This window comes from Pipra filicauda, unplaced genomic scaffold (genome assembly GCF_003945595.2).
Source record: "Pipra filicauda isolate LSUMZ 115617 unplaced genomic scaffold, ASM394559v2 scaffold657_size180086_pilon, whole genome shotgun sequence".
NCBI lineage: Eukaryota > Metazoa > Chordata > Aves > Passeriformes > Pipridae > Pipra > Pipra filicauda.
Genome location: NW_024104817.1, coordinates 113,360 through 138,571, shown reverse-complemented (window position 1 = coordinate 138,571; position 25,212 = coordinate 113,360). Strand labels below are relative to the sequence as shown.

The window sequence follows — 25,212 nt, the reverse complement described above, 5'->3', positions numbered from 1 at the left end:
AAACTGATGTCAAGGCTTGAGCAACGATTTCAAGAAAAATATAAAAAGCCCATTAGTTTAATGTAGGTTGGTCAAATTGATGCTGTATGTCTGAAGACTACTGGAGTCTCCTCAAACATCCAAGTTTAACTAGGCTAAAAGCAGACAAATATCCAGAGATCAGCACCTGTAAGACAAAGTATTAAAAGTGCAACTGACATCTCATCTCTGCACATGAACATGCAGATGCTTCCCAATTATACTGCAGGTTGAGATGACTCCATTACAGTATAGGAGAGCTTAATGCAGGCATACGAATTATGATCACAAGCTTAACTCCATATGCTTGCTTGTTTTCAGTGCCTCTATGTCTGTTCCTCTGATACCAGACTACATAGGGGAGCCTCCGGAATACAGTTACCGAGAGCCTGGGGGCAGGAAGGGGAGTGGCACTCCTGAAATAGCTGAAAATCTTCTCCCACTCTAATGCCATCTCAACTACGTGCGTAAGAGTTAATCTAAAGGATAAAAACACCAAATTTCACTCCTTCTTCCACAGCACTTCCTTGAAGAAATGGACCAAGACTTGTTTCTTCTCTGTTTCAGGCGTTGGACTTTTGCTATTACCTTTAGAGCACACTACACTGCATGAGAGAAGGACCGCTGTAATGCTCACAAGATACAACATTTCTTTTCACCCCCATTTTCACAGGTGTAAAATACTAAACGAAGAGTGGGAGGCCACTGGCAGCCAGGCATGTCATCTGCAGAAAGAATACAAACTCAGTACAACTCTTCCCAGGCTATAAACAAGTATATCTGAAAGGCACTTCCCAAGAAAGCAGCTTTGTTTATATTTCAATTAGAAACAAGTCTGCTGGATATTTCAGCTATGTCCTCTCCATTGTCTGATGCAGAGTCCACACTCAGTGGTCAGCTTTTAACCCTTTACCTCATGGAATCAATAACTCTGCAAACTCTTTGCTTCTACAGGATTTCTACACGCATGGTAAGAACTACCCTGGCATGTTTGATGCAAAGCATTGGTGCTGCTGGGTTCAGGCCCCTACCATGCCATTTATAGCTGTGGAAATATTGAGAATGCAAAAGTGCAGCTCCCTGCTTCAAGAAGTGACATGACAAAGCCAAGATCATTCACGTCTGTGTCTCTTCATGCAGCCAGGTCAGACCTACATTTACTATCACTGCTCATCAACTTTACAGGCAGAACCTGAGAGAGGAACTGGACTCTGCACAATACACTATTGAAAAGTGACATTCAGGAACAAAATGAATACTATTGTGCCAACATGCAAGGTAGAAAAATATCCAGCTCACTCTTCTACCTGGCAGCAAACTTATAAGTTGCAGGCCTCTTTCAGTCATAAGCCAAAACTCACGGATATGCCTAGGACACAGCTATACTTAGTAAAATGTTACAGATTAACCTGAATTTTAATCCACTTAATCTGTTAAAATAAAAAAGTAAAAGGAATTCCATCCAAAAATCTACCAAAAAACCCCAGAGTGGCCTAACCCACACCATGGTCCAGATAAAAGATAGGCAAAAATACTCCTTTTCCTTTCTTGTAACAGCTGAAGGTAAAAAACACCTCATACCTTTGGAGACAATGGTCCAACAATGGCAGGGAAGTGAAAGCAGTCATTCCATTATCATACCTTTTATTTTAGTAGCTTCTCACACATTTCCAACTTCGTAGTCCTTTTTGTGAAAAGATGACATGCATCACATGAGCTTGAAAACTCCAGTCAAGACCCTCAGTTACATCTTTTGGGGAAAGGGAGCTTTAGGTCAGTTTTCCGCTGCCAAAACCCTTGGCTGGACACCCCACAACAACTTCAGGCTAGCCTAAAAGCTTAATGGACACAGAAAACCATACTGCTCTAAAGTAAGCCAAAGTAACCAAGCCACTGCCTGCCCTAAACAGTAAGCAGAAGGATAAGAAGCTTTGTGCAATACTTTTAAATTTAACAGTCTATTCTCGGTCCATCCTTTGATGACTTCAGCAATGGTGAAAAAATCCAACCTCACTATAAGACTTGCAAGAACCCACATCAGACATGGCTGTGAAACACTCCTCTTACGAACACACTCAGAGGTCCCTCTGCTTCCACCTCTCACTGTTCACACCAACAGCCGATGAGGCAATTCCTCTATACAGACTTCTTGACAAACTTGTTTACAAAGACAAAACTGAAGGCATCCAGGAACATAATGGAAGAGGTTTTGTCACCTTCTCTACACAGGAGAAATATTTTTTTGGTTTTGGATGGTCACAGTAGAAGTTTTTTTTTGGTTTTGTATGATTGCATTCTGCTAAGGATTTCCTCCCTTCAAAATGCATTGGAAAAAAGCACACAGTACTCTCCAGTATTCGCCAAAAACTCCATGGCACTTTGCAGCTTGGCATTCAGCTGGCTCCAACTACCATTTGGAGTTTACGTTACTTCTAATGTAAACTCCATCTCAGTGCTGAAGTTGTTCATCTCTCCTTCCCACATCTATAGAACTGTAAAAGTTTTTATGTTAATAGTCTCTGCTGATACAACTTTATTCTATCTAGGAGATCAAGGGTCAAAAAAACTCTTTCCCAACATTAATTTTTATTGCTCATTAGGCATGTTTACTCTGCCATTCACCTGGATGCCATGCAGAAGATTTAGGCTCCATTCAAAGTCGAAATGTTACATGTACAAGGAAAGGTAGAGTAAGGACTGAATAAAAGGCTAGCCTTTAGTATTAAACATCAGAACAATCTATCTAGAAACACAGTGGATGGCTCCATGGCTTGAACTGTATCAGTAAGATAAAAAGTAAGCACATTTTATGAAAACAGTTTGTTTAGATATGTTCCTTTCCAAACCTTAAAATCTAAGAAAGGAAACAGCTTTATCAGGGAAACAGTCCACGAAAGCAAAAACCCCAACAAGCAAAATACAGAGCTAATAATATTGACTAGGCACAGTTTTAGTTCTTCTAAGACCTTTTGCCAGTATTTCACAAACGGAAATGCTGATGAAAAGATTAGTTAGAAAAATCACAGTTTGAAATAAAAAACTGAAGCAAGCAAGAGAGCTTCAGTGGAAGAGAGGTACTAACCTGCAATATTCAGTGATAAGCTAACTGGGCTGAACAAAGTGAAAAGAACCAAACTATTACAACGGCATAGTGTGAGTATGGAGGAGCTCTAGAGGCTTATGCTACAACATAAAGCCAGAAACCCTGGCAACACTGAATTCATGACAAAAGGATTTGTCTCCCTTGAAAAAGAATCATTCGAGTAGCTGACAGAGTGCTAACAACAGAACTGGCACTGATGAAGCTACAGAGATCCTTAGCAACCTCTAAGGACAGAATTAAAAACCCTGCATGTGAAGAAAGGAGGCTGAAAGATGGCCCACTTGAACCAGTTTACAAACTAACACCTTTCCAAGTCCATTAGCACTGTAAGATTCTTATGGCTTATCCTTTTCACTCTCTCTTGCTTTTCCAAATGCACAGGTACCAAAATTAGTAAGAGAAACAAACTCTTGCTTTCATTCAGTCTGCAAACAATATTAACTTCACTGAAACTTTCGTCTAGTATACTTCTTATATTCTGCTTTCAATTTCAAAAAAATACAGTGAACCAAATTATTCCCTTACATGAAATCCATCAATTTTGGTCACATTGTTCCTTCCTTTTCACAGTATATGTGGAAATCAATGAAAGATGCTAAGGTCTTGTCTTCTACAATTTCAGATGCCAGGGAAGGGAATAACTTTATTGTCTCTTTTGCACAGTATACGCTATCCTATCCAACATAAGTAATTCCACCTCTCATTTAGAAATAGTACATGTCACGAGCCAAAATCATGTACCAACACAGAGATACTAGTGCTTCCCACACTTTTCAAAAACCCACCAATAGCAAGCAGATAGAATAGAATACAATTTTTTTCATGCTTGTGAAGGAAAAGACAAATTACTATTGCTTGGAGATTCTGCTCTTTGCAAGTAACCAATCAGTCAGGCTGAACCTGGAGAAGTTATGAAGATGGCAGCTCAAGCATCTAAGTATTAACCTTTCTGAGCGAGAAAGGTTAGCTTCAGTTGCTTCATCTGAGAAGAATTTCAATAGAATAAGTATGCTGATATATTACAGAAAATACAACAGTGGGGTGGCTGACAACCTGGGGAACAAAACAACAAATCTGGAGACGCGGTAAAGTATTTCTCAAATACATTTATTTGGTGGAAGAAGTAACATATTCAACAGGTAGAACCCACACTGCTAATAATTAAAGATAATCTACGCTGCAGTACTGAAGGTTTTTAACTTCATGCAATTATTTATTGTATGCATTTAGAAAGCTTTCACTGTGTTTTGGAACCTTTCAAATGTATTACGAATTTAAAAAATCATTCTTGCCTTATGCCTAAAGAGGGCTGTAAATCATCTATGTTGTTCCTCGAAAAAATAATCCTTGGCACAGCAGCCCTCCCCAGTAAGCACTGGGTGAGGAAGGCTAGCACTTTGGAGATTCTGGCCTGCTGGCAAAATGCATGGCAAGAGTGGGAGTGCACTGGGTTCCATAATGGCCCCACAGAGGCTCCTGACAGTAACAACCACATGCAGCCTCTGAAGCTATGCCAGGGGTCAACTTATCTCCAGGCAACCACAGGATGCCAGAATTAACTGCACTTACCCTCTGCCCCTTCTGCAGGAGGATAAGAATCAAAAGGGTGATTTACCAGAACCCACTCTCCCCCACCCACAGTCCCTGTCCTAAAGATTATATGATCTGACTTCTTTTCTACTGAGGAAATAGCCAGACCATTTTACAGATAACTTGGTATCGTACACTCAAACACCAAAATACAAAAGCTCCTACAGAATTTGCAATACAGCACTTTCAAAGCAATAAAACCCTTATCATGCCTTTCTGAAGGACTTTCTTATACTTTTTATTTTCCCAAATAGCACCAGGAAAAAAAAGAAACTTCCCTGGGGACTAAAGCTATCAATTGCACGTCTTCTCATGTATTTTAAAAGATCTTACAGATGGTCTGCCCTTTTAGGAATGCAAATCAGCTGCAGAGACATGTCCTCAGGTCATCCACATCACATGCAAATGAAAAATGTAACGTTTATTAAAACTCTCTTTTAGGAGACACACTATCAGTACATAACGCATAAACAAGAACATTACTATTCTGTCTTTAACTGCAGCAGATCATTCAGTGATTTAAAAAAATAAATCCAACAAAACGATTAGAACATAGTTATTAACATGCCCACACTAAGTTTTCACAGCAAATTGGCTTTAGAGACAGACAATTCCATCCTTATTATGGTTTATCTCTTAATGGAATTACAGTTATTCGCATTGCTGAATACATCTATTTTCATTAAATTGTAAAACTAAATTGTAATAGTTTTAGAGCAGGAAAAAAAAGAACGTAGGAGTTAGAAGTATGCAAATTGGTACTTTCAAAATGAATAGTAATACTTTTTCAGGCAGAATGCACTGAAAAGCCAAGCACCTCTTAAGGAAAGAGAGTAAAATGTCTGCCCTGAGCTCCAAAGTTCATTAGCTACATAAAATTGCTTGAGATGTTGGAGATGCAGGTCTGGGTTGCCTGTGCTGAACTAAAAAATGCAACTCTTGTCTACTGACACACACAACACAAAACCAAAGCACAGGGTGCAAGGGTGAAGGTAGAGGGGGCAAACTGGAACAAATATTGAATGAAAGAAGGGACGAAGCTTGAGCCTGATTTTCTAACATTTCTGAAAAGCAAGCACCAAGACTCATCCATGGAATTTCTGATTTTGTGTTATGATCCTATCTATTTTTCCTAAGGTATAAAAAGGAAAGAAGGAGTCTGCATTCCCCTTTTCCTGTTTCAATCCAGTTCCCTGGTACCAGCAGGCATCAGAGGTCCCAGTCTGTAGTTTTTGATGCTTGAGGTGTACTTAGCCAGGAAAAAAAACTGGAAGCAATCAAACTGATGTTTGTACTTTCTACCAAAAGTCTCACTTTGGTTCCACTCTACCGCTGTCAGAAAAATACTGCCTGAATGTGACACTCTTGAACTTTTCTAGTAACTTGCCTATAAGAAAAGACTGAACCAAACTCACTGAAGCTCGAATAGCAAAAGTGAGGGCTGCTTTTTGGTTTTCAAGTGGTATAACTAAAGCATTTTCATTTTAAAATCAGAAGAAGAACTGATTTTTCAAAAGCTGCTTTTAATTGAAACAGGTAAAATCAAACTCAGTTCAGTGCTGTTTATCTTCAGTGCTGTTCAGTATCACAAACAGGACTGAGAAGGGAAAATCTTTGGTTTTTTCTTGATTCGTCTCCTGAGAACTGTGATTCAGTTACTCTCCTTTTAGGGTTGCAGTCCTTACACAAGCATCTGCTGCTACTGTCTGAATAGAAAAATTGTTTGCATTAAGGCTGTAAGAACGAGGCTCTTTATTCTGGTGCATCCTGTACATCGTATCACACAACAGTTGGCTGCTCCAAGACCCTATCATATTTTGATGAAAAATTCAGATGTAGAGTAAGAAAGTGAAAGTATTTTCCATGTACTGCCAGAATTAAGGAATTACTCTGCCAGTGCTAATGGCACAACAAACTCTTTTTCTCATTAAGCAAGAAACGAGGTAAACTGTCATTCAGGAAAGACGTTTACAAAGTCTGTACATTTTTCATGCTTTTGAAACGAAATTCAATGCTCTGATAACATTACTAAGAACTCCTCAGAGAAGGAAAAAGACTCAGCTCGGACAAAATTTTCGAAGGTAGACAACACCTATGTATGTTTCCACCAGTCCCCATTTCTTCTACCTTGTAAAAACCCTACCACGACGCACAAAAAATTAGAAGTCTTCCTCGGCAAAGAAGTGACTGCACAATGCTCTCGAGCCCGGCCTCATGCCCTCCGTCGTTCCACCAGCGACCGCAGAAAACTCTCGTACTGGCAGAACTCCTTGTTCTCAGTTTCTCCGGAGACTCCCAAGGTCGCTACATCACTACAAAAGGCACAGCTCTCATCTCCGCTTCTTTTCTACAGAGCTCGCAGCACCAGTAGCAGGCCGCAGCCTGCGTGTGCGCTCCGTGCTCCCCTCCCCGCCCCGCCGGCAGAGCGGCCTCAGCGGCCTCCGGCGGGCGCTGCCAGAGCCTGGTTCGCTTTATTTACACTCCCGCCGACCCCCCCCCCCCCCCCCGCTTCCCTCGGGGTCACGTTTCTCTGCCGCTGCGCGGTCCTGCGAGGGCAGCCAGCCGAACCCAAGACCGATAACCCACGAAACGAGTTTTCAGACTAAGGAAGACGCACAAAACATAAGGAGCTCAGGAAACCACGAACCTACCTATGGAAGCCATGGTGACAGCAGCTCTCTCGGAGGGCACGGGCTGTCCGCAATCCTCCTTCCGTGCCGCCGTGCCGCATGCTGCCCGCTTTTCACCAAAGCGCGGCCGCGGGGCGCGCCGCCCCGCCACGCAGAGATTTGGGAAAAGCCATTTCCCCCATTTACCAGCACCCTCCGCTCGCCCTCGCGTGTTAGAATTTCACCGCAAAGAGGGTTCCAGTGTCTGCAGCGAGAGAAAATCAGGCTCCCGATCTTAATACAGCCACCTAGACGAAAAGAGCCGGAGTTCACTTCAGCCAGGCGGAAATTAATTCCCCGACTGTTGTTGGGTTATGTTTGCCACTTGCTGTTTAGCTCAACTGCTCAGTCAGTATATGCTTGCTCTGCTGACTCCACCTCATTTGGATGTGACTTCTTCCCCCGCCCCGCGCGGCTCACGCCGCCTCGCGCAGCGCCGGCAGGGTGGAAAGCTCGCGGCCGGAACACGAGCTGGGCCGACTGGCGGTTTGTTTTAGTGGGGATTTTTGGTTGGTTGGTTTTGGGTTTGTGTTTGGTTTTGTTTGTTTGATTGATTGGGTTTGGTTGGGGTGGTTTTTTTGTTGTTTTCTGAGGGGCGGGGGAGGGTGTTCTGGGTTTTTGGTGGTGGTGGTGGTCTTCCCCCACCACTTTCTTTGACCTTACAGATTTGTTTCTTTCAGAGAGATGCAGGACACGGAACCGAGCACTGAAAGATCAGTGCTTTTTAATGTGGACCAAAGCCCAGCTACTCTGTTATACCAAACTGGCTCAACGCTCTAGGATAAATTTAGCATCCAGAGCTCTGAATAACCTTTGACTTGCCTCCCAAGATCTATTTCACAAAACATGACTTGTAACCTTACTGTGTTGCATTCAACATACCCCGTCGTTGTTCTGAGCAGGTTTTATTTACGGGCCAGGAAGATGAGTGGAAACACTGCAGCTCCACAATGAGCAGCACGTTTCCTCCTCAGAGCACCGGATTCTCTGAAAGGATGACTGTAGGAAATTACTAGGTATAGACAAAAACAAATATGACCATAATGAATTACTCTATTGCTTTCAAATTTCTACCAGCATATTTTGAATGTGTCTACTAAACTCTTTTGATAATTTAAAAATATACAAATTGGCTTGATTATAGAGAGAGATGAGTCCTAGTAAACTAATTAGAATTTTCCTTTCTTCCACAGACTAAAATGTAAATCAAACTACTCCTTTATAAGAATATTCATTCCTACTACTGTTTTTCTTCATACCAGTTACTCCTAATTAAACAGGTTTCATAGTGGTTGCACTAAGGAGACCCAAATAGAAAGGGTTAATTGTGATATATACCATATTATCAGGTAAAGAGAAGAGAAAATCCTTGCTGCAGGGGCAGAACCAGTTATTAATGCAGCAGTCCAGAGCTGCCATCAGTTGCTTCAATTAATTCATTATACAACTACACTTTGTCTTGGATGCTTCCTGGCAGAAACAGATGCAATCAAACAATAATAATTAGAGAAAATTGCTCTCCATAGAAAGCATTCCTGGCTCTGCATAAAAAGCAATGTAATCACAGGAATCTTTGGATATCTCATTTCCTTCCTGATTTTCAAACCTTGGAAGCTTTGCTTGTTTGGCTATTTACACTTGCTGAATTAGAAGAGAACAAAGAAGATACATTTAACAAAGCAGATAACTGTTGTCTGACATACCATACAAAGAAGGCTGCAATAAGTAAGAAAACATTATTTTCCAAAGTAATGTAGGGATGCAATATAAGCAGAAATCAGGTAATTAAAATTATTAATACACTCGAGTTTTGTCAACATTTATCAAATTCACCCTTTCTTAAGATTTTTTTTTTGCATAGATCTTTCTAACAAAATCAGGCTCAGTTACACTTGGCAGACATCAAGGAAATCTCTCTCACATGGACAGTTAAACAAAACAGACAAACAAAAGGTACATGACAGAAAATCTCACCTTTTGTTTGTCCTTCTGTCACAAATTCAAAGTTTCAACCAGATGAAATGAACTCCAGGGAAGAAAAAAAAATCATCTGAAATTCTAAAGCAAGGCTGGTTGTATACAAAAAATAGAAGAGTTAGGAAGGGAAGGGCAGTGTTGGATGTCTCGGGTGAAGAACTCGTTGGGTTTAGGTGAGCACAGTTTGTAAGATCAAAAGGAGAAGGTCTGTTACTTGGCAAGGAGAATTGGTTTCATGGCTGTTCTAGGCACAGCACAGAACACAGATCAGCTCCTCCAACCTCTGCCTGGTGGTAGTATTTACTCACATAGTGAGTTCTTCTAGAGATGAAGTGCACAAGATTCCCGGTTTGATCAGAACCCATCACAGTGCAAGATCTATCCAAAGTAGCTTAAAATGCAGGGCTTGAATTGTTACACACACTCTTCTCCAACATAAAGCCCTGCAGGAGGGTGGCTATGCTGTGGCCCTCATGCAAATTCAGCAAACGCTACACTTTGTGAAGGAATGGCATGCATTTCCGTGCTACTCCCATAACTGAGAGAAATGTGGGAGTCAATGTTAAGTGGTTGTGCATTTCTGATTTTGTCTACAAGGTGCCTTAATATAAATGGCTTTGTGAAATAACATGCCTAACTCTGGCATGGAAAAACACAGATTAATTTAGTTTTCTTCTCCTCTGCAAGAGGGAATAAACATGAAGAGAATTAAGGTTGAGGAGAACACCATCTTAAAAAACAGAGAGAAACATGACCTTTGGACTATAAACAATTAAGTGCAACTGAATGTGTATTTCCTCTCTGTCCCCACTCAACACTGACAGGTCTGTAATTCTGAAACTGCAGAACATCTTTGACTTGTGAATGCAGTAGACAGACCTTCCCAGACACTCCAAACACAGGATCACTTTAAAACTTTATTTTTTTGGAAAAAGTGTGCTCAAGCTGTATTTCAGTTTTTGGACTTTCTTCTTCAGCCTTCCCTTAAACTACATGGATTACTCTGGTACATCAGAGACATGGAGTACCATATAATATAGTAGGAGGCCTCACCCTGGAAAAGTTGAAAAAATTTCATGGAATCATAGCAAGATAAGTAGTTGTTCCCATGGATTTTTGTTAATTTAACCTCTTCCAGACAAAGTGACTAGTGACATCTCAAAAATGCATGCTACACACATGCACGGCTAACAAGCATCATCAAGTATGTGTAAAATCAAACCAAATCTGCCAGACTGCCTGCTCATTCAATCCTGTATTTCTGTTAAACTGTTGATAAGTTTCTGCCAATGGCTTATCTCTTGCATCCTCAGAAGGAGCAAAAATTAGTGGTGGACTTCTCAGCTTCAGATTCTTCTGGGTTTTATATATGTGTAAGGTATTATTCCTCTGTATTTCAATGAACACATGCATAGAGAGTTATTTATCAAATGACAGATTTATGTGGGGAAATGCATGACTTTTCCCACTGAAAGGGAAAAAAACCAGAAACCAAGCTCTTTAAAACTTAGTGCTTTAGCAATCTCTCACGTAATCAATTTTTCAATGGTTCTTAGTGAAGAAAAAGGGAGAAAAAACACCAAACTAAATCACTACAACCCACCAGTGTATTATCAGGGTGTATTTCAAACCTAACTGAAGAGGCACATCTGCTTTGAGATGTGATCAAGTGACAACACTGAAGGATTTATAAACACATTTTTCCCACATAATATTTGATTATGTAAACAATATTTTTTGGCATTTATAACTTCAGAATTACACAGTTTATTTTACTCCCTGATTTTTAGAATTTTGAGCTCTTACAGATATCAGTGAACATAACAAAAATCTGTGTTCAGCACCCTTGGAAGTGCCATCATCTTTTCAGCTAATGGGTGCATATTTCAAGTACAGTCAGTTATCTTGGATGGCAAGTATAAAAAAGCCTCACATAAATAAATACTGGATAATGCTACTGCTTTCTCTCAAGAGAAAATATCTTTGGACTAGAGCTACAGGAAGGATGTAAGCTGCAGGCTGCACAATTAAACTTTCAGATGTATTGTTGCTGAATGAAATTCAAAGCCCCGGCACAACCCTGGATTTGCCATGTAATAGATGGGACATACAAGCCTTGAAGAATCATATTCATTTGGTCACCTAAGGCTGGGTAATAAACACTGCACAAGGGAGATTTTATGCTATTGTAGAAAGCTTACAATTCCTGACCAAAGGAATATTTTTACACAAGTTTCACACTTACAGACTTTAAGTAGTCTAATGGAGTTAGCCCTTTATCCCTGTCAGAGAACTTCCTTTAAATCAGGCCACAGATCTGAATTTAAGTTTTCTTCCTGTGAAAAGTCTGTTCTATTCTAATTTTTATTAAATAGTAATATGTATGAACTAAGCCAGAAACAGAAATTTGGCTCAAAAGCATCTTAGTTTTCAGACTTGCATAGGAAAGCCTGGTTCAAGTCCTGCTGATAATCATGCAGAACAGGAAGATGACCTTGGATGTCTTCCAAGACATATGAATTCTTGAACTGGTCATTAGATTTGCAGGGAAAAAGTTCCTCCTTATAAACATGATATAGAAAATGTCTAGTATTTAGGTTCAGTTGGTGGAAAATGGAGAAGACAATCAAGCTTGTAAATACTACTGGCTTTAATAGCATGACTGTGCAGACCTGTCAAGACCTCAGTGGCCACTCAATTGAAGTCATAGTATTTGCTTTACTGTTTGCAGTGCTAATGTCCACTATACTCACAGCTCTCAGCACTGGGTGGTGAGAGTAGTAGGGAGGATTCCTCAGACTGTAAAGTTCCAGAATTGTGGCCATCAGTGCAAACACTCCCTTGCTTTGGTATTATTTTCTGACCAGCTTTTCCTCTCAGAGTAACTCAACCTGAAGTTTCCAAAATGCATCAATTTCCTGAATGACATCAGAAGACACTTATTTGACAGGCATGTATTTATGAGTCTCTTACTGCATCTATTTGCTAAGCTAACCCTGGTGCTTAGCAATGATCGCAGTAGACTGCTCGTATAGTATTGCTCCCTGACAGAGCAAATACAAATTGAAGTGAAATTTGTAGAACAAATACTGCATAGAGAGGACATGTTTTGAACATATTCTACATTCTCTATTTTGTTTTTTAATGTTTTCTTAAGCTTTGTCTTCTTTTTCAAACATGCTTTATCATTCCATTACCAAAATATTTGTGGCAATTGAACATAGGTAGGAAAAGATCTTAAATTGCTAGGCTGTCACTCAGACATAGAAATAAATGGCAAGATAAAAGAAACAAATTCTAAGCACAGCAGAAACATTAACTGTTTCACACAGTATGAGCTTGATCTTATAATTTCAAGGGACATGAGAACAGTATGAGGTTCCGCTTACTTATACAGGTCTCAGCTTTCATTAAAACACTAATATACCTTAGTACTAGGCAGTTTTATCAGCTGAGTGTGTCATCTCCCAATTGGGCATCACACCAGTTTGCAGAGAATTAAAGCCAACAGGTACCCTTCAAAAGCATCAAATAAAGGGGACGAATTCTCTTTTAACCAGGTATGAAAGTATCTAAATAAAAACCAATGAAAAAAGAAAGCCACAACTGATGTGTAACCTCAAGCTATTTTTAAAATATTCCCACTGTTTTCCAGAACAAAAAATATCTTGCTAATCTTCAGGTAACATTTTGATGTGATCAAGAGGATAATGGATTTATAATCTAATGCATTCTGTCTTAGGAAACTAAGAGCTTTGTCTATTCTCTACCCTCAACAGAGAGTGGCTCTTGAGCGCTCAGGAAAAATGAACCACTTCTTGACATATTTTATTCCAATTTTTGCATTAAACAGTTTTAACAAAATAAACACAATATAAAATTTACTATCATATCATTCAACTTTCATGTATTGGTGGGTAAATGTATACAAATGAAAGCTCAGTTTGGCTCCAGTAATTAAATATATCTGAATGAATGTTCCCTTAGGCTTTTTATACTCTTCATCAACATGTTCTTCATTTATCTTCAAAGGAAAAAAAAGTAAAAAAAAATCTGAATATGATAAAAGATAATAACAAGAAATTACAAAAATTTCAGGTTTTTCAAAAGCAGTAAAATTCATATGGCGCACTTTAATCTTCTAGAAAGATTATAGACTTCTTTATATTAAAATTTTTATTTCCTAGAATTTATCTGGTACACAGATCAATTCAAGGATCCCCATGACTATTCCACAGATTCAGAACATCTCACCTGCAGTACTGCATTATCTTCATAGCTGTTTTATAAACTCCCAGCAAAGAATTTCATTCTCATTTACCCTCCACTGAAAATGTAAATGAAATTTCATTTCATTTTCATTTCTTGAAGCTTTCTGACCAAATTCTTAAAACACCATGAGAGCACTGACAAACTGAGAATATTCAGGAAATCCAGTTACAACAGTGGGCACAATCTAGCAGTATGATTGAAATACTGAGATTGCCTTCACGTTGTTTTTCTTGAAATGCTATAGATGTACTACTGTTTAGACTCTAATTTTATTTATACCCAATTTAGAGCTTTTAGCACAGTGTTTGATGAAAGATTGAAAAAAACAAGAATCTATTCTGCTTTCTGCACTGATTCTTAACGTCCCGTCATTACTTCCCTTAGCCCCAGCTATAGTGACTCTGCTCCTCCCCAGTTTCCTTCCTGCTGTTTCTCCCCCAACACACACACATAGTTTTTTCCTCTCCACTTTTTTTCCCCTCCACTTTTACCATGGCAAGTACTAAGTCAGTGCCAAACCTTCTGGGAATGAAGGAAAAAAAATTCAATGTACCTGTATAGCCCCTCAGGGATCCTAAAGTCACTTGGGCAAAAAAAAAGTGTATATACATATTAGAGAAATTTCATATATCAAGTTTTTAGAGCAGGGGGTGGTAGAAGATGGCAGGAGGTAATAATAAATGAAAGCAAATTGACAATTCCAAAGACTATTAGAAGAATTGTGTGATTTTTCAAGGCTTTTTGACACAACTAGTTTTGCAGAGAGAAAGGGAGAAAGCACACAAGTGAGTGCTCAACATATAATCTTGGTGCAATATGGTAACCATAATAGCATGCGTCTTACGCAAAACTTCATCCAGGTTTTTCTCAGTTATTAACTCCTTTTGAAAAAAGGCAGTTGTTTAATTTTCAATTCACAGTGTTAGGAAAAGTTAGTCAAGACCAAACAAAAAGCAGAGACTGCATTAAAGTGAAGTGCTCCAAATAAGGGATGAGGTCTACAGGCTGTGTCTTCTTGAAGAAGAACCTATCAGTAGTTATTTGCTTTAACGGTACTACTGTGGGATTATGGAGCAGTCAGACTTGTTGAGGTACCACTGATGAAAGACTTATAACATGCAAGAGACTTTAAAGATGTCCTGATCTAGAAAGCTTATTGCATATGAATTTCCATAGGACAACATTTTCGTCAAAAGATCTGCCATTCTTCTAACACAGTTCAACATTTGAGTGGATGAGAAAGTGGAGAGCCTATTTCTCTCCATTTAGGGTCCCCACCACTTAGATATTCATTTCCATGTGAAAAAAGTTAATTCACATTTGCTGTTTTAGGCAGAAGACTTCATATAACTTTTCAGCAGTGTCTTGGTTCAAATGGATAATGCAGAGAGGGCCCTTTTTAGGGCGACAGTCTCAGTTCTCTGATTTACTTATCAATCAGCACTTTCTCATATGGAATGAAAAGTCATCCATTAAAACCAAGAAAATAAAGCAATGTGAATATTTGCACAGGAAAATGAACATGCACTATAAAACAGTCCTTCCAAACCAGTATCTGATTCTTTCTCCAAAGCACTTTTAACAGGGCAAAATACCATTTAAGGCTCGTTCTGATCTATGATCACACTGTTTCCATCCAGATGAAAATCCTGCTACAAAAGTGAGGGGGAGAGGAAAAGAAGAGAGTGAATAGCTTTACAAGATCTCTTCAGCGTAGTGTCTGAAGCACCTAATCATCTTCTCTTTTTTTTTTTAATTCTGCAGGATTATAGAGAAGCTGCACATGGAATTATATACATGTGCACCAGATTATGCATTCTGCTAGCACAGTATTTTCCATGACCATCTGTAGTACATGAATTTTTCTCATTCAACATGATGTTCAACATGTAGGTCACAGCAGACCCTGTCTCTTTGCAGAAGTTTAGCTCGCGGGGCTGTAAGAACATTTCACCATGAAATATCTTTGTCTTGACATGAGCATCAGATTTAGAGAATTTTTAAGTCTGTGATCAGGTACAACACTGGCTAAAAAACAAAATGCATTCATGTTTCAGAATATTTTATCAAACTACAGTATCCAAAATCAATGCAGGACAAAGTATACTTTAGAGAATGAGCTTTTTTATGAAAATCCAGTAAAAAGAATAGCATAATTTGTAAACTTTAACGTATCAGCCAAAGAAAAGACATTTATATTGTCCCACTGCTTTATCATCACATACTATCTTCCATGGATTTGGCACCACCTAGTTTTTTATATTCTGTTATGTATAATTGTATTCCTTTCTCCTCTGAATCAATGACATGTTAGAATGTTTACTGAGTGGCTAAAATATGTACAGTTTTTTTAAAGTTTCATTTAGAAACACATAACATAGCTGTAAACAAAACCTGTCCATATGTAGCTAGCTAAATGCATTAATATCTAAATATTTAATCTCTAAGCCAGAGAATAAAGCTTCGGGAAGTTAAGCAGTGTGGACTGGGAAACTACCTCCCATGAAAATCTTACCCAAACTGAGTGGGGGAAAAAAAAAAAAGCTAAATTAAAGCTGATTACCAAACAGCTCAGTTGTAGACATTTAACTGTAAGTATTTTGGTTAATACTGCTTACTAAAAGCAGGCATAGGCTACAAGTATTTTAAGTTATTTTCAGTTTCAATTTGGTTCTTCTGTTACAAGATATTTTCCACCATTCTAATTGATATAAACTAAATTAAATGGTTATGTTTTTCAGCATATGAGATGTAATATTACCTTTGCTGTGAATTTGGACTACCAGAGTGAAATCACTGATAATAAGCAATGCTTATTTCTCTGCAGGCCAAACAAATACAAAATTTCCATGTTTATATTTGAAAGATATGTTAAGAACTATACTGTAATCAGTGGCACATAGGGAGGGACGTCTGTGACAATGAAGACTTGAAAATTCATCAAGTCATCTCCAAACTTCATGCAACATAACCTTTGTATAAAGGTTAGTTTTATTGAGGTCTCAATGAAAGTAATCCAGGGACAAAAAGTGTGACACAGATCATAGCACATTATACTGACTTCAGTCCTTACAACAGCCAAGAAGTGGTCTCTGAACATTTATGATTAAGCTTTACAGTGTTCCACACGCTCTTTCTGGAAGCCTTCATTAAGTTCACGCTGGTAGAATCCAAACAGGAGAACTAAGTCCTTTCCTGCTTGCTCCTGAAGCCTATGGAGGCTTCTTATGCACTAGTAAATGGTATATTTATAATAATTAAGAAACGTTAGGTGTTTGATTATAAAAATATTGTGTAGATGAACACAATATTCATCCATGAGATAAACATGTCAAGGTCAATTTCAGGACAATGAAAAACATAACTTCATATATCTGCTTTGTATTAAACATCATAAATTTCCTGTCTCTACTTGTATTTTTTATTTCTTGTTAAAGCCTCAACAAACAAATGAAAAACTACAAGAATAAACAAAAACCCAAAACACCCAAAAAAACCCAAACCCAAAATCACAACAGCAAAAACCAAAATGCACCTTTGTTTCCAGGAGCACAGAGCTTATGATAACCATGCACATAAGTGGATGCGCTCTTGTTTTAGGCAAATGAACCCAGATGTCTGGAAATGTTCCATACCTATTACTTGATTTGACCATGTATATCTTATATAAGCAGGTAAGAGGAGGAGAGAAAGGCAGGTAAAAATCAATATTATATGAAAGCTTTTCACACTGTGGAGAAAGTGTTTGCCCATCATAAACAGGGAATTTTTTCCTTTCACAAATTAGTTTCACTTTTATTCCCAATGCTACTGACTATCCTGACACGCAGAAGACATTTTCAGTCTAGAACCCAGAAATTCTTTTAATCAAACAATTAAGCAGTATGTTTTGTTTCCCTTGCAACTCAGTGACTGGAAGAAATTATAATCCTGGAATAACAGTATGAAACTACAACAGTGTAAAATTCTAATCAGTATACAATTATGCAGTAATGAGGATATCCATCAGGTTGCGGCTCTGCCTTCCAAGAGATTTATAAACACTCATCACTACTGGATGATATAATAGAGTAAGTCTATGTTAGTCAGTGGGAGAAATTGAGGGTTACAGTGTCAAATAAAAACAGTCTGTAGGAGAAAAATTGTGGAAATACTCCAGTGTCTGGTCTGGAAGAGTTCCATGACAGCATGAGGAGAAAAGATGAAATTTTAAAAAATTTTAGAACAGATGCAGCTCATACACGACCTTTGAGTACAGTACCTAGGCTAAGCTCCAAAGAGAGGATGAAAAGGCAAGGCCTTACATGTTTGAAGGCTCCAAGATTCCTCCTACCAGCACCAGTGCTATCATTCCATCCTATGCACTGCTTGAACTACACAAGGTTACTTGGGCTGTTTAGAAAAGATGAAAAAACGAGGCATTGTGTCTTCTCTTTGTCAGTACATTGATAAAGGATTATAGACAATCTTCCATTGTTCCATAGATCCCTGCTTTCTTTTACAAGACAGTGCCTGTTCGTGAATGGAGATTTTCTACGAAGTTCTGTCTAAGCTTTGACCAGGGCTGAAGAAGGGGCAGCTCCTCACATCCAGCCTGAAGGGTGGAGTGGCAGGGCGGTTAGCCAGAGTTCAGTCCTCTGTCAAAGAGCTTACTATGCTTTTATTCTATATACAAAGGGACTTCAATTAGCTGTATGCTGTCTGAGACAAGAGAGCCTTTATAAGCTTCAAAATGGTCTACAAGTAATGTTTCTGTTCCTTCACTAATGTGTGGGACTCTCCCTCCCATGGGATATACAACTGCTATTGTGATATTCAAGAGAGCTGTATATGAATTCTACCTGGAGCCCTGCTTTTAAATGGGGTATTTATAAAACTAGCCATATTATAGACTGCTAGCCAGTTTATAGACCACTCAAGTTTGTCTCAAGAAACAAGGTAAGGTATCTTTCAAAAGATAATTCAGATTGAACTCTGTGGGTGCTGTATTACTTTCAAGCTATGTAAAGTAAGGAAAAGGGCGATGAAACCATGGCAGGAAATGATCCCTGAAGCAGCAGTGCTGACACAAAATGACACATACTGAGGGAGGTGAAACTTGCTCCTGTCTGAGAAAGAACAAGGCTCTGGAAAGAAATCCTGCAGGCAGGACATCTCCCATAAATGTACAGGGAGAAAGAAGAATCACAGAGTAACAGAATCAGCTAGGTTGGAAAGGACCTCTGAGATCACTGAGTCCAACCTTTGACCTAACAACACCTTGCTTACTAGACCATGGCACTAAGTGCCACATCCAGTCTCTTCTTAAACACCTCCAGGGACAGTGACTCCACCACCTCCCTGGGCAGCCCATTCCAATGCCCAATCACTCTTTCTGTAAAGAACTTCCTAACATCTAACCTAAACCTCCCCTGGCACAGCTTAAGACTGTCCTGTTGCTGGTTGCCTGGGAAAAGAAACCAATACCCACCTCACTACAACTTCCTTTCAGGTAGTTGTAGAGGTCTTCCCTGAGCCTCCTCTTCTCCAGGCTAAACAACACCAGCTCCCTCAGCCTCTCCTCACAGGACTTGTGCTCGAGTCCCTTCACCAGCCTCATTGCCCTTCTTTGGACCTGCTCCAGCACCTCAATATCCTTCCTAAACTGAGGAGCCCTGAACTGGACACAGTACTTGAAGTGCGGCCTAACCAGCGCTGAGTACAGGGGAAGAGTCACTTCCCTGGACCTGCTGGCCACATTGTTCCTGATACAGGCCAGGATGCCATTGGCCTTCTTGGCCACCTGAGCACACTGTTGGCTCATGTTCAGCTTCTTGTCAATCCAAACTCCCAGGTCCTTTTCTGCCTGGCTACTCTCCAGCCACTCTGTGCCCAGCCTGTAGCCCTGCATGGGGTTGTTGTGGCCAAAGTGCAGGACCTGGCACTTGGCTTGCTGAACTTTGTACCATTGGATTCAGCCCATCTATCCAGCCTGTCCAGGTCCCTCTGAAGAGCCCTCCTACCCTCCAGCTGATTGACCCTCCCCCCCAACTTAGTGTCATCTGCAAATTTGCTGATGGTGGACTCAATCCTCTCATCTAAATCATCAGTAAAGATATTAAACAGGACTGGGCCCAACACTGATCCCGGAGGGACACCACTAGTGACCGGATGCCAACTGGATGCAGCACCGTTCACCACAACTCTCTGGACCTGACCGTCAGCCAGTTCTTAACCCAGCAGAGTGCCCCTGTCCAAGCTGTGGGCTGCCAGCTTTTTCAGGAGTATGCTATGGGAGATGGTGTCAAAGGCTTTGCTGAAGTCCAGGTAGACTATACCCACAGCCTTCCCCTCACCCACCAGGCGGGTCACCTGGTCATAAAAGGCGATCAGGTTGGTCAGGCAGGAGCTGCCCCTCCTAAATCCATGCTGGCTGGATCTGATCCTCTGTCTGTCCTGTAGGTGCCGTGTGATCGCACTCAAGATGATCTGCTCTACAACCTTGCCAGGCACCAAGGTCAGGCTGACAGTCCTGTAGTTTCCTTGGGTTAGAGCATAGTTTATGAAAGGGAGACAGATACATAACACCACTTAACTGATTTTGCCTAGCAAAGTGTTTTCACCTGGAAAGAAAATTAAGATTTCTAGGGATAACAGAGCACCATTTTATACAGGGCTTTATATATAAGGCTTTATTAAAGATCGTGCTCTTCAATAAATAGTTTAAAAATCAGATGCATTCAAGATACAAGGTACAAAGTTTACAAGAATATCTTAAGAAAGAACACATAATTTTATCATTTTTGTACATATGGACTGGATGTCATTGCAATTCTTGACTATAGAATATAAAAACCCATGTATTGTTTTTTTAAAATGTATACTTCTGCGCTTTTCTAAACCCACAACAGAATCCCTTGGTAAGTGCTAACTACACTGAATGCTATTCTCCACAAGGAAGTGAGGAAGAAATACGACAGTAATATATCCAGATAATTGGTAACCAGGTTACAGCATCCTCACTACTAATGTGCAAAGCAGATAAGCAGCAAAACTGAGATGCAGCACAAAGCAATTTTGAATTCAGGGGTGATCTGAACTGAAACAAAAGGGGCAATAATCTTAATGGCAGAATTAGTCCATGACTTCAAAGGCCTTTATCTGTTGAAAATTTCCAAAGAAATTTGATAAAAGTCCCAAGTTTTGACAAAAATAAAAAAGACCACATCAGCATTTAAAAGAGGAGCAAGGCTGCAAAGAAAAGTACTAAAAACTGGGGCTTTTAAGAATGCTTGCAAAATGCACACTGTTAGTGTCACCTTTATTGCATTAAAGCAGTTTCAACCACCAGAACAGCTATTTCTGTTCCCTTCAGATTCTTGGCCTCATTCAACACACAAAACACAACACTCTTGGCTCTGAGCATGAATTAGGGATTGGTAGCAGAAATAATAAGAAGTAGCCTTCTTCACTTCTTGCTAAAGTCAGAAGGCACCAAAGCAAGTAGATACAATAAATACTTACAGTAGATATAGGCAATAAATAAGAAGAATAGTGAAGTTAAAAGAGAGAAAATTAAAATAATACTTAAAGTAGGTTTCTGATTTTGCCTCTCACAATAGAAGTTTCTGTGCTCTGGTGGGAAAGTCACCCAAACAACAATCCTTTGAGATACTTGCTAACAGTGAATTCCATGTTTTCTAGCTGACCCACCTCATACACCTTTAACCTTAGTGTCAAAGTACATTATGTTTCCAGATAAAAGACAAGCCATACGGAGATGAGCACTTAACTTGCAGCATTCAGTGCACCTTGAGCCTCATGTTTAAATGGGCATTCTAAGGGAGAATTGTCTCCTTTGGTCTAAGCTAGAGTAATTGTTTTCAGTGTTCCATTAAGTGAGTATCTAAATCCAACACTTGAGAGATGACACATTTAGAATAAAGGAGGAGAATCAAAATAGAGAAATACACTGAAAGCCAAAAGTTTTTCCAGGGCAAGTCCTAACTCTTAGCAACATTGATGGAAAGCATTTAACAAGAAGGTGTTCAGTAGATTAACCTGTAATGGATTTGCTGAAGCTGTCCTCAGGAGGATACCCACCACTATTATTTAAGAGTTGGGAGAGTAAAGGGAAAAAAGCCACAGCAACTGAACCATAAAGAGATATCTTGAACTGGGTAGATGATTTTTTATTACTAAAGATAATTTTATTCTGTGTTGATATTATTTGATTTTGACAACTATTAAATGAGGCAAATTAAACAGGAGAGTTGGTTTGAAGGTTTTTTTTAAGTCTGAACTGCAACACTATTATTGCATCAAAATCCATCATCAAATTTAATGAAAACTCTACTATCAAGAACCTGCCTGAGAAGACAGTCATAGCCTAAGCAATAAAACTACATCTATACATAAATTTTCACTTTAAAATCTTCTACTGCATAAAATTTAAATGAATGTCTGTGATTTTTATTCAGATTTTAAACAAATTAGTTGGCTTCCTTCTATGTCCAGCACTTTCTGTGCAAACTCTGGAAATACTTTTTTCTTTTAAATCTTAGTGTTTTCAAATAATTTTGCACTAAAAAGGTTATCGGTAGCAGCTTAGCTGCTATTTTTAGCAGCAAGGAGTTAAGGCCTCAAAAATAATCCTTTATTAATAAAATTCATAGCTGCATCACATTAAATCTTTAACCATTGTGGTGGGGAAAAAAAGGGTGTTTTTCCCCTGGAGTTAAAAAAAATGGTAACCCCCAGGGGGTGGTGTCCCTTGGGGTTGATCCAATCAGCGCCCCTGCAAAATTTAAACATATAACACCAGACCGGAAAAGAAGGATGAGGAGGTAGTTGGAGAAGTGGCCATGTTCTGAGACCACGAGGGGAGAAGGGGCAGGAGCCTCACTGGGGGGCCACGGCCCCCCAGTCCCCTGGCTGGGGTTGTAGAAACTCAGAAACAGTGTTAAACTGGACCGGGTTCTGTGACTGAAAAGCTGGGAGTCTTTCTCCACTGTGAATGGGCAGCAGGAGCGGCGGCAGAGACAGCACTGAGCAAAGAACTGTGGCAGAAAGCCAGAAAGAGATAAGAAGCAGCAAAGGTGGCATGCAGCCAAGCAGGAAGACACAGAGATGTCTGAGAGAGAGAGAGAGAGAGAAGAGAAAGCTCAACAAAGACAGTTTTGGGGGTAAGAACTGAATCAAAGCCCCCTAAAACCCCTTTGAGACCCCTCTTAAGAGGAGGGGGTAGACTCCCACTGGATGGAAGTCCTAAAATGCAACATGCAGCAGAGAGAGAGGAGCTAAAAAGCTCAGACGTCCTGGAAGCTGGACTGGGACGGCCGGACAGAATGCAGAGGAGGGCCTTGCCCCCCCCGCCACTGCTGCCAAGCTGGCAGTCTGAGACAGAGCAAAGGAGCTCTGATAGAACGCTTGAGGAAAAGACTTTCAACTGAAAGCTGCCCTAGATGTTCTGACTCAGGGGAGCTTGAATCCCCTGAGGAAGGGACCTTCATGGGGGTCTTACACCCCATGATATGACGTGGTGAAGCAAGCCTGTCCCTGCATCGCAGTCCATGGGAGAGAGACCTTCGTTTGGAGTCAAAGGGCCGAGAGCGGGGAGAGGAGACCCCCCCCCTTGTGTGTAATGGAGAGAGAGATCCAGCTACAACAATCCAGCTACAGCTGCTGCATTGAGGAGGAGAGACTGCTGCCCTAAAGGTGGATATTTCCTTCTTCCCTTCTGGACTTTTATTGGAGGGAAAAGAGATTTGATCCAATGTAAATATTACTTTATCATAGGAGAGATAGTTAGGATTATGTATATAATGTATTATAATAATTATTTGTGTAGTGATTGTAATATAATTCCCTTCCCCCCATATTGAGTCTTGTGTTGTGTCTGGAAAACCCCTCTCACACTGGGTTGAGTTGTGGGAGGGGGGCTTGGACTCGGGAATTGGATTTTTGGGGGTTTCAAACCACGACAACCATATAATCATCTGCTAACAAGTACTTTTCCAGCTTGCACTTTTACAAACTGTATTGTGGCAAAAAAACCCTCCAGAACATTCATTCCTTTGATTAAGGATCTCCTTCGTTTGAGCAGGCCAAGCTCTCTTGTCAGCTTCACTTGCCTGGAGAGATGGCAAGAAGGATATCATCCCTCGTTCCTCAGAGGGAGACGAAACCTACTTAAAATCACATGGAACTCAAGTCTCCTGACAGTACTATTTCAACATTATCAAATATCAGTAGAGAAATCATGGAACACTGAAACCATGCAAACAGATTAAGAGAAGAGCAGGATTTCCTCTTGTTGCTGTGATGCAACTGCCTAATTGCTCCACACTGATTTTGGACACTGAACGTGAACATGGGACTCCCTGTTGGCAACTAAACACTGGACGGCATTAAATCTTTCTTGGATAATTCTTCATTATTTACTTCTTTTTGGTATGATTAAAATAAAACTGCTAAAATCTGTTTCTCTGACTTACACGTCTAAATTCACCATTTATATGTCCTATTTATAAACCACTGTTTGTGTTCGTTGCCTATATACACAGTTCATTTTCACATTATTTAGGAAGTAGGGAGTATCTTACCAGGAATGGTTCTGTACAGCTCAGACGGGCTGCTGACCTTTTGGCTGGAGAGAATCCGCTGCTGGTATAGTGGAGGTGTTGTCACTAAGGGAGAAGAAAAAGGGCAATTCCTCTTCAGTAACAGCTAAAATGTTAATAGTGATATTAAAATAAATAAATAGAGATGGACATTTTCTTACCGTATGTCATCTCTGGTGACAGGGAAAAAACTGGCATGGATGTGACAGATTCATTTCCATTTTTTGTTGTGGAGAAGATTTCTCCACCTATTTCATCTTGATAACTTACAACAACCATCTAAGAAAAGGCACATAAAGCAAAATTATGGTGTGAAAATTCTCACTTAACCATTGTCATAGTTTGAGATTGGCCCCCCCTGGGAGTTGGGGGCTCAGAGGTGATTGGGTGCCAGGGCAGTGTTCCCTGGAGAGCCAATCACCGTCCATGTTGTTCGATTCTGCTGAAAAATCATATATACACAGCCACCTGAAGCTGTTGGCATTCTGTTCTTCTCTTGGTGTCTGCTGTGTGTAGGTGTAGAAGGCCAGGGGGTGGCTGGGCTCCTTCTTTCCCCCTCTGGGGGGGAGAGGAGGGCCCTGCAGCCCCCCCCCAACTCTGCCTCGGCCAGAGTTAGAGACAGCATTTGGAGTGTGTGCTGTGAAGGAAGAGATTCATAGCACCTGAGGTAAGAGGGAGGAGGCCAGGCACTCTTCCCCCTCCCTGCAGCTGCGGGACACTTGGGACAGTGTATAACTGGACCAAGCTGCCTGTGGCCAAGGCTAGGGGGCTTTTTCCCCTCCACTGCATTGAGGCTGGTGGGGGGTGGATTTTAAGGCTCAGCACTGAAGCAGAGCCAAGTGGACGGGCTGCTGACAAAACAGCTCGGAGCCAGGGAAAGGAATCCCAGGCAAAACTGGAGACGGACCGAAGAGAGAGGCCCGGAGGATGTCTCTGCCGTGATTTAAACACAGGACAGCCGAAAACCCAGAGGAGGAATCAA

General features: G+C 40.3%; 1 protein-coding gene across 4 annotated transcripts in view; it reads right to left on the bottom strand.

The window, feature by feature from the left end:
- The window catches only part of TNS3 (tensin 3), a 163,619-nt gene that overhangs the window by 26,035 nt on the left and 112,372 nt on the right, over positions 1-25,212 (bottom strand). For all 4 annotated transcript variants that reach the window (XM_039388487.1, XM_039388488.1, XM_039388486.1 and 1 more), the window contains 2 exons: positions 24,392-24,509; positions 24,213-24,296 (listed from right to left, as the gene is read on the bottom strand). In XM_039388487.1, the coding sequence (XP_039244421.1) occupies positions 24,213-24,296; positions 24,392-24,509 (202 nt within the window). The remainder of the gene's footprint in view (positions 1-24,212; positions 24,297-24,391; positions 24,510-25,212) is intronic.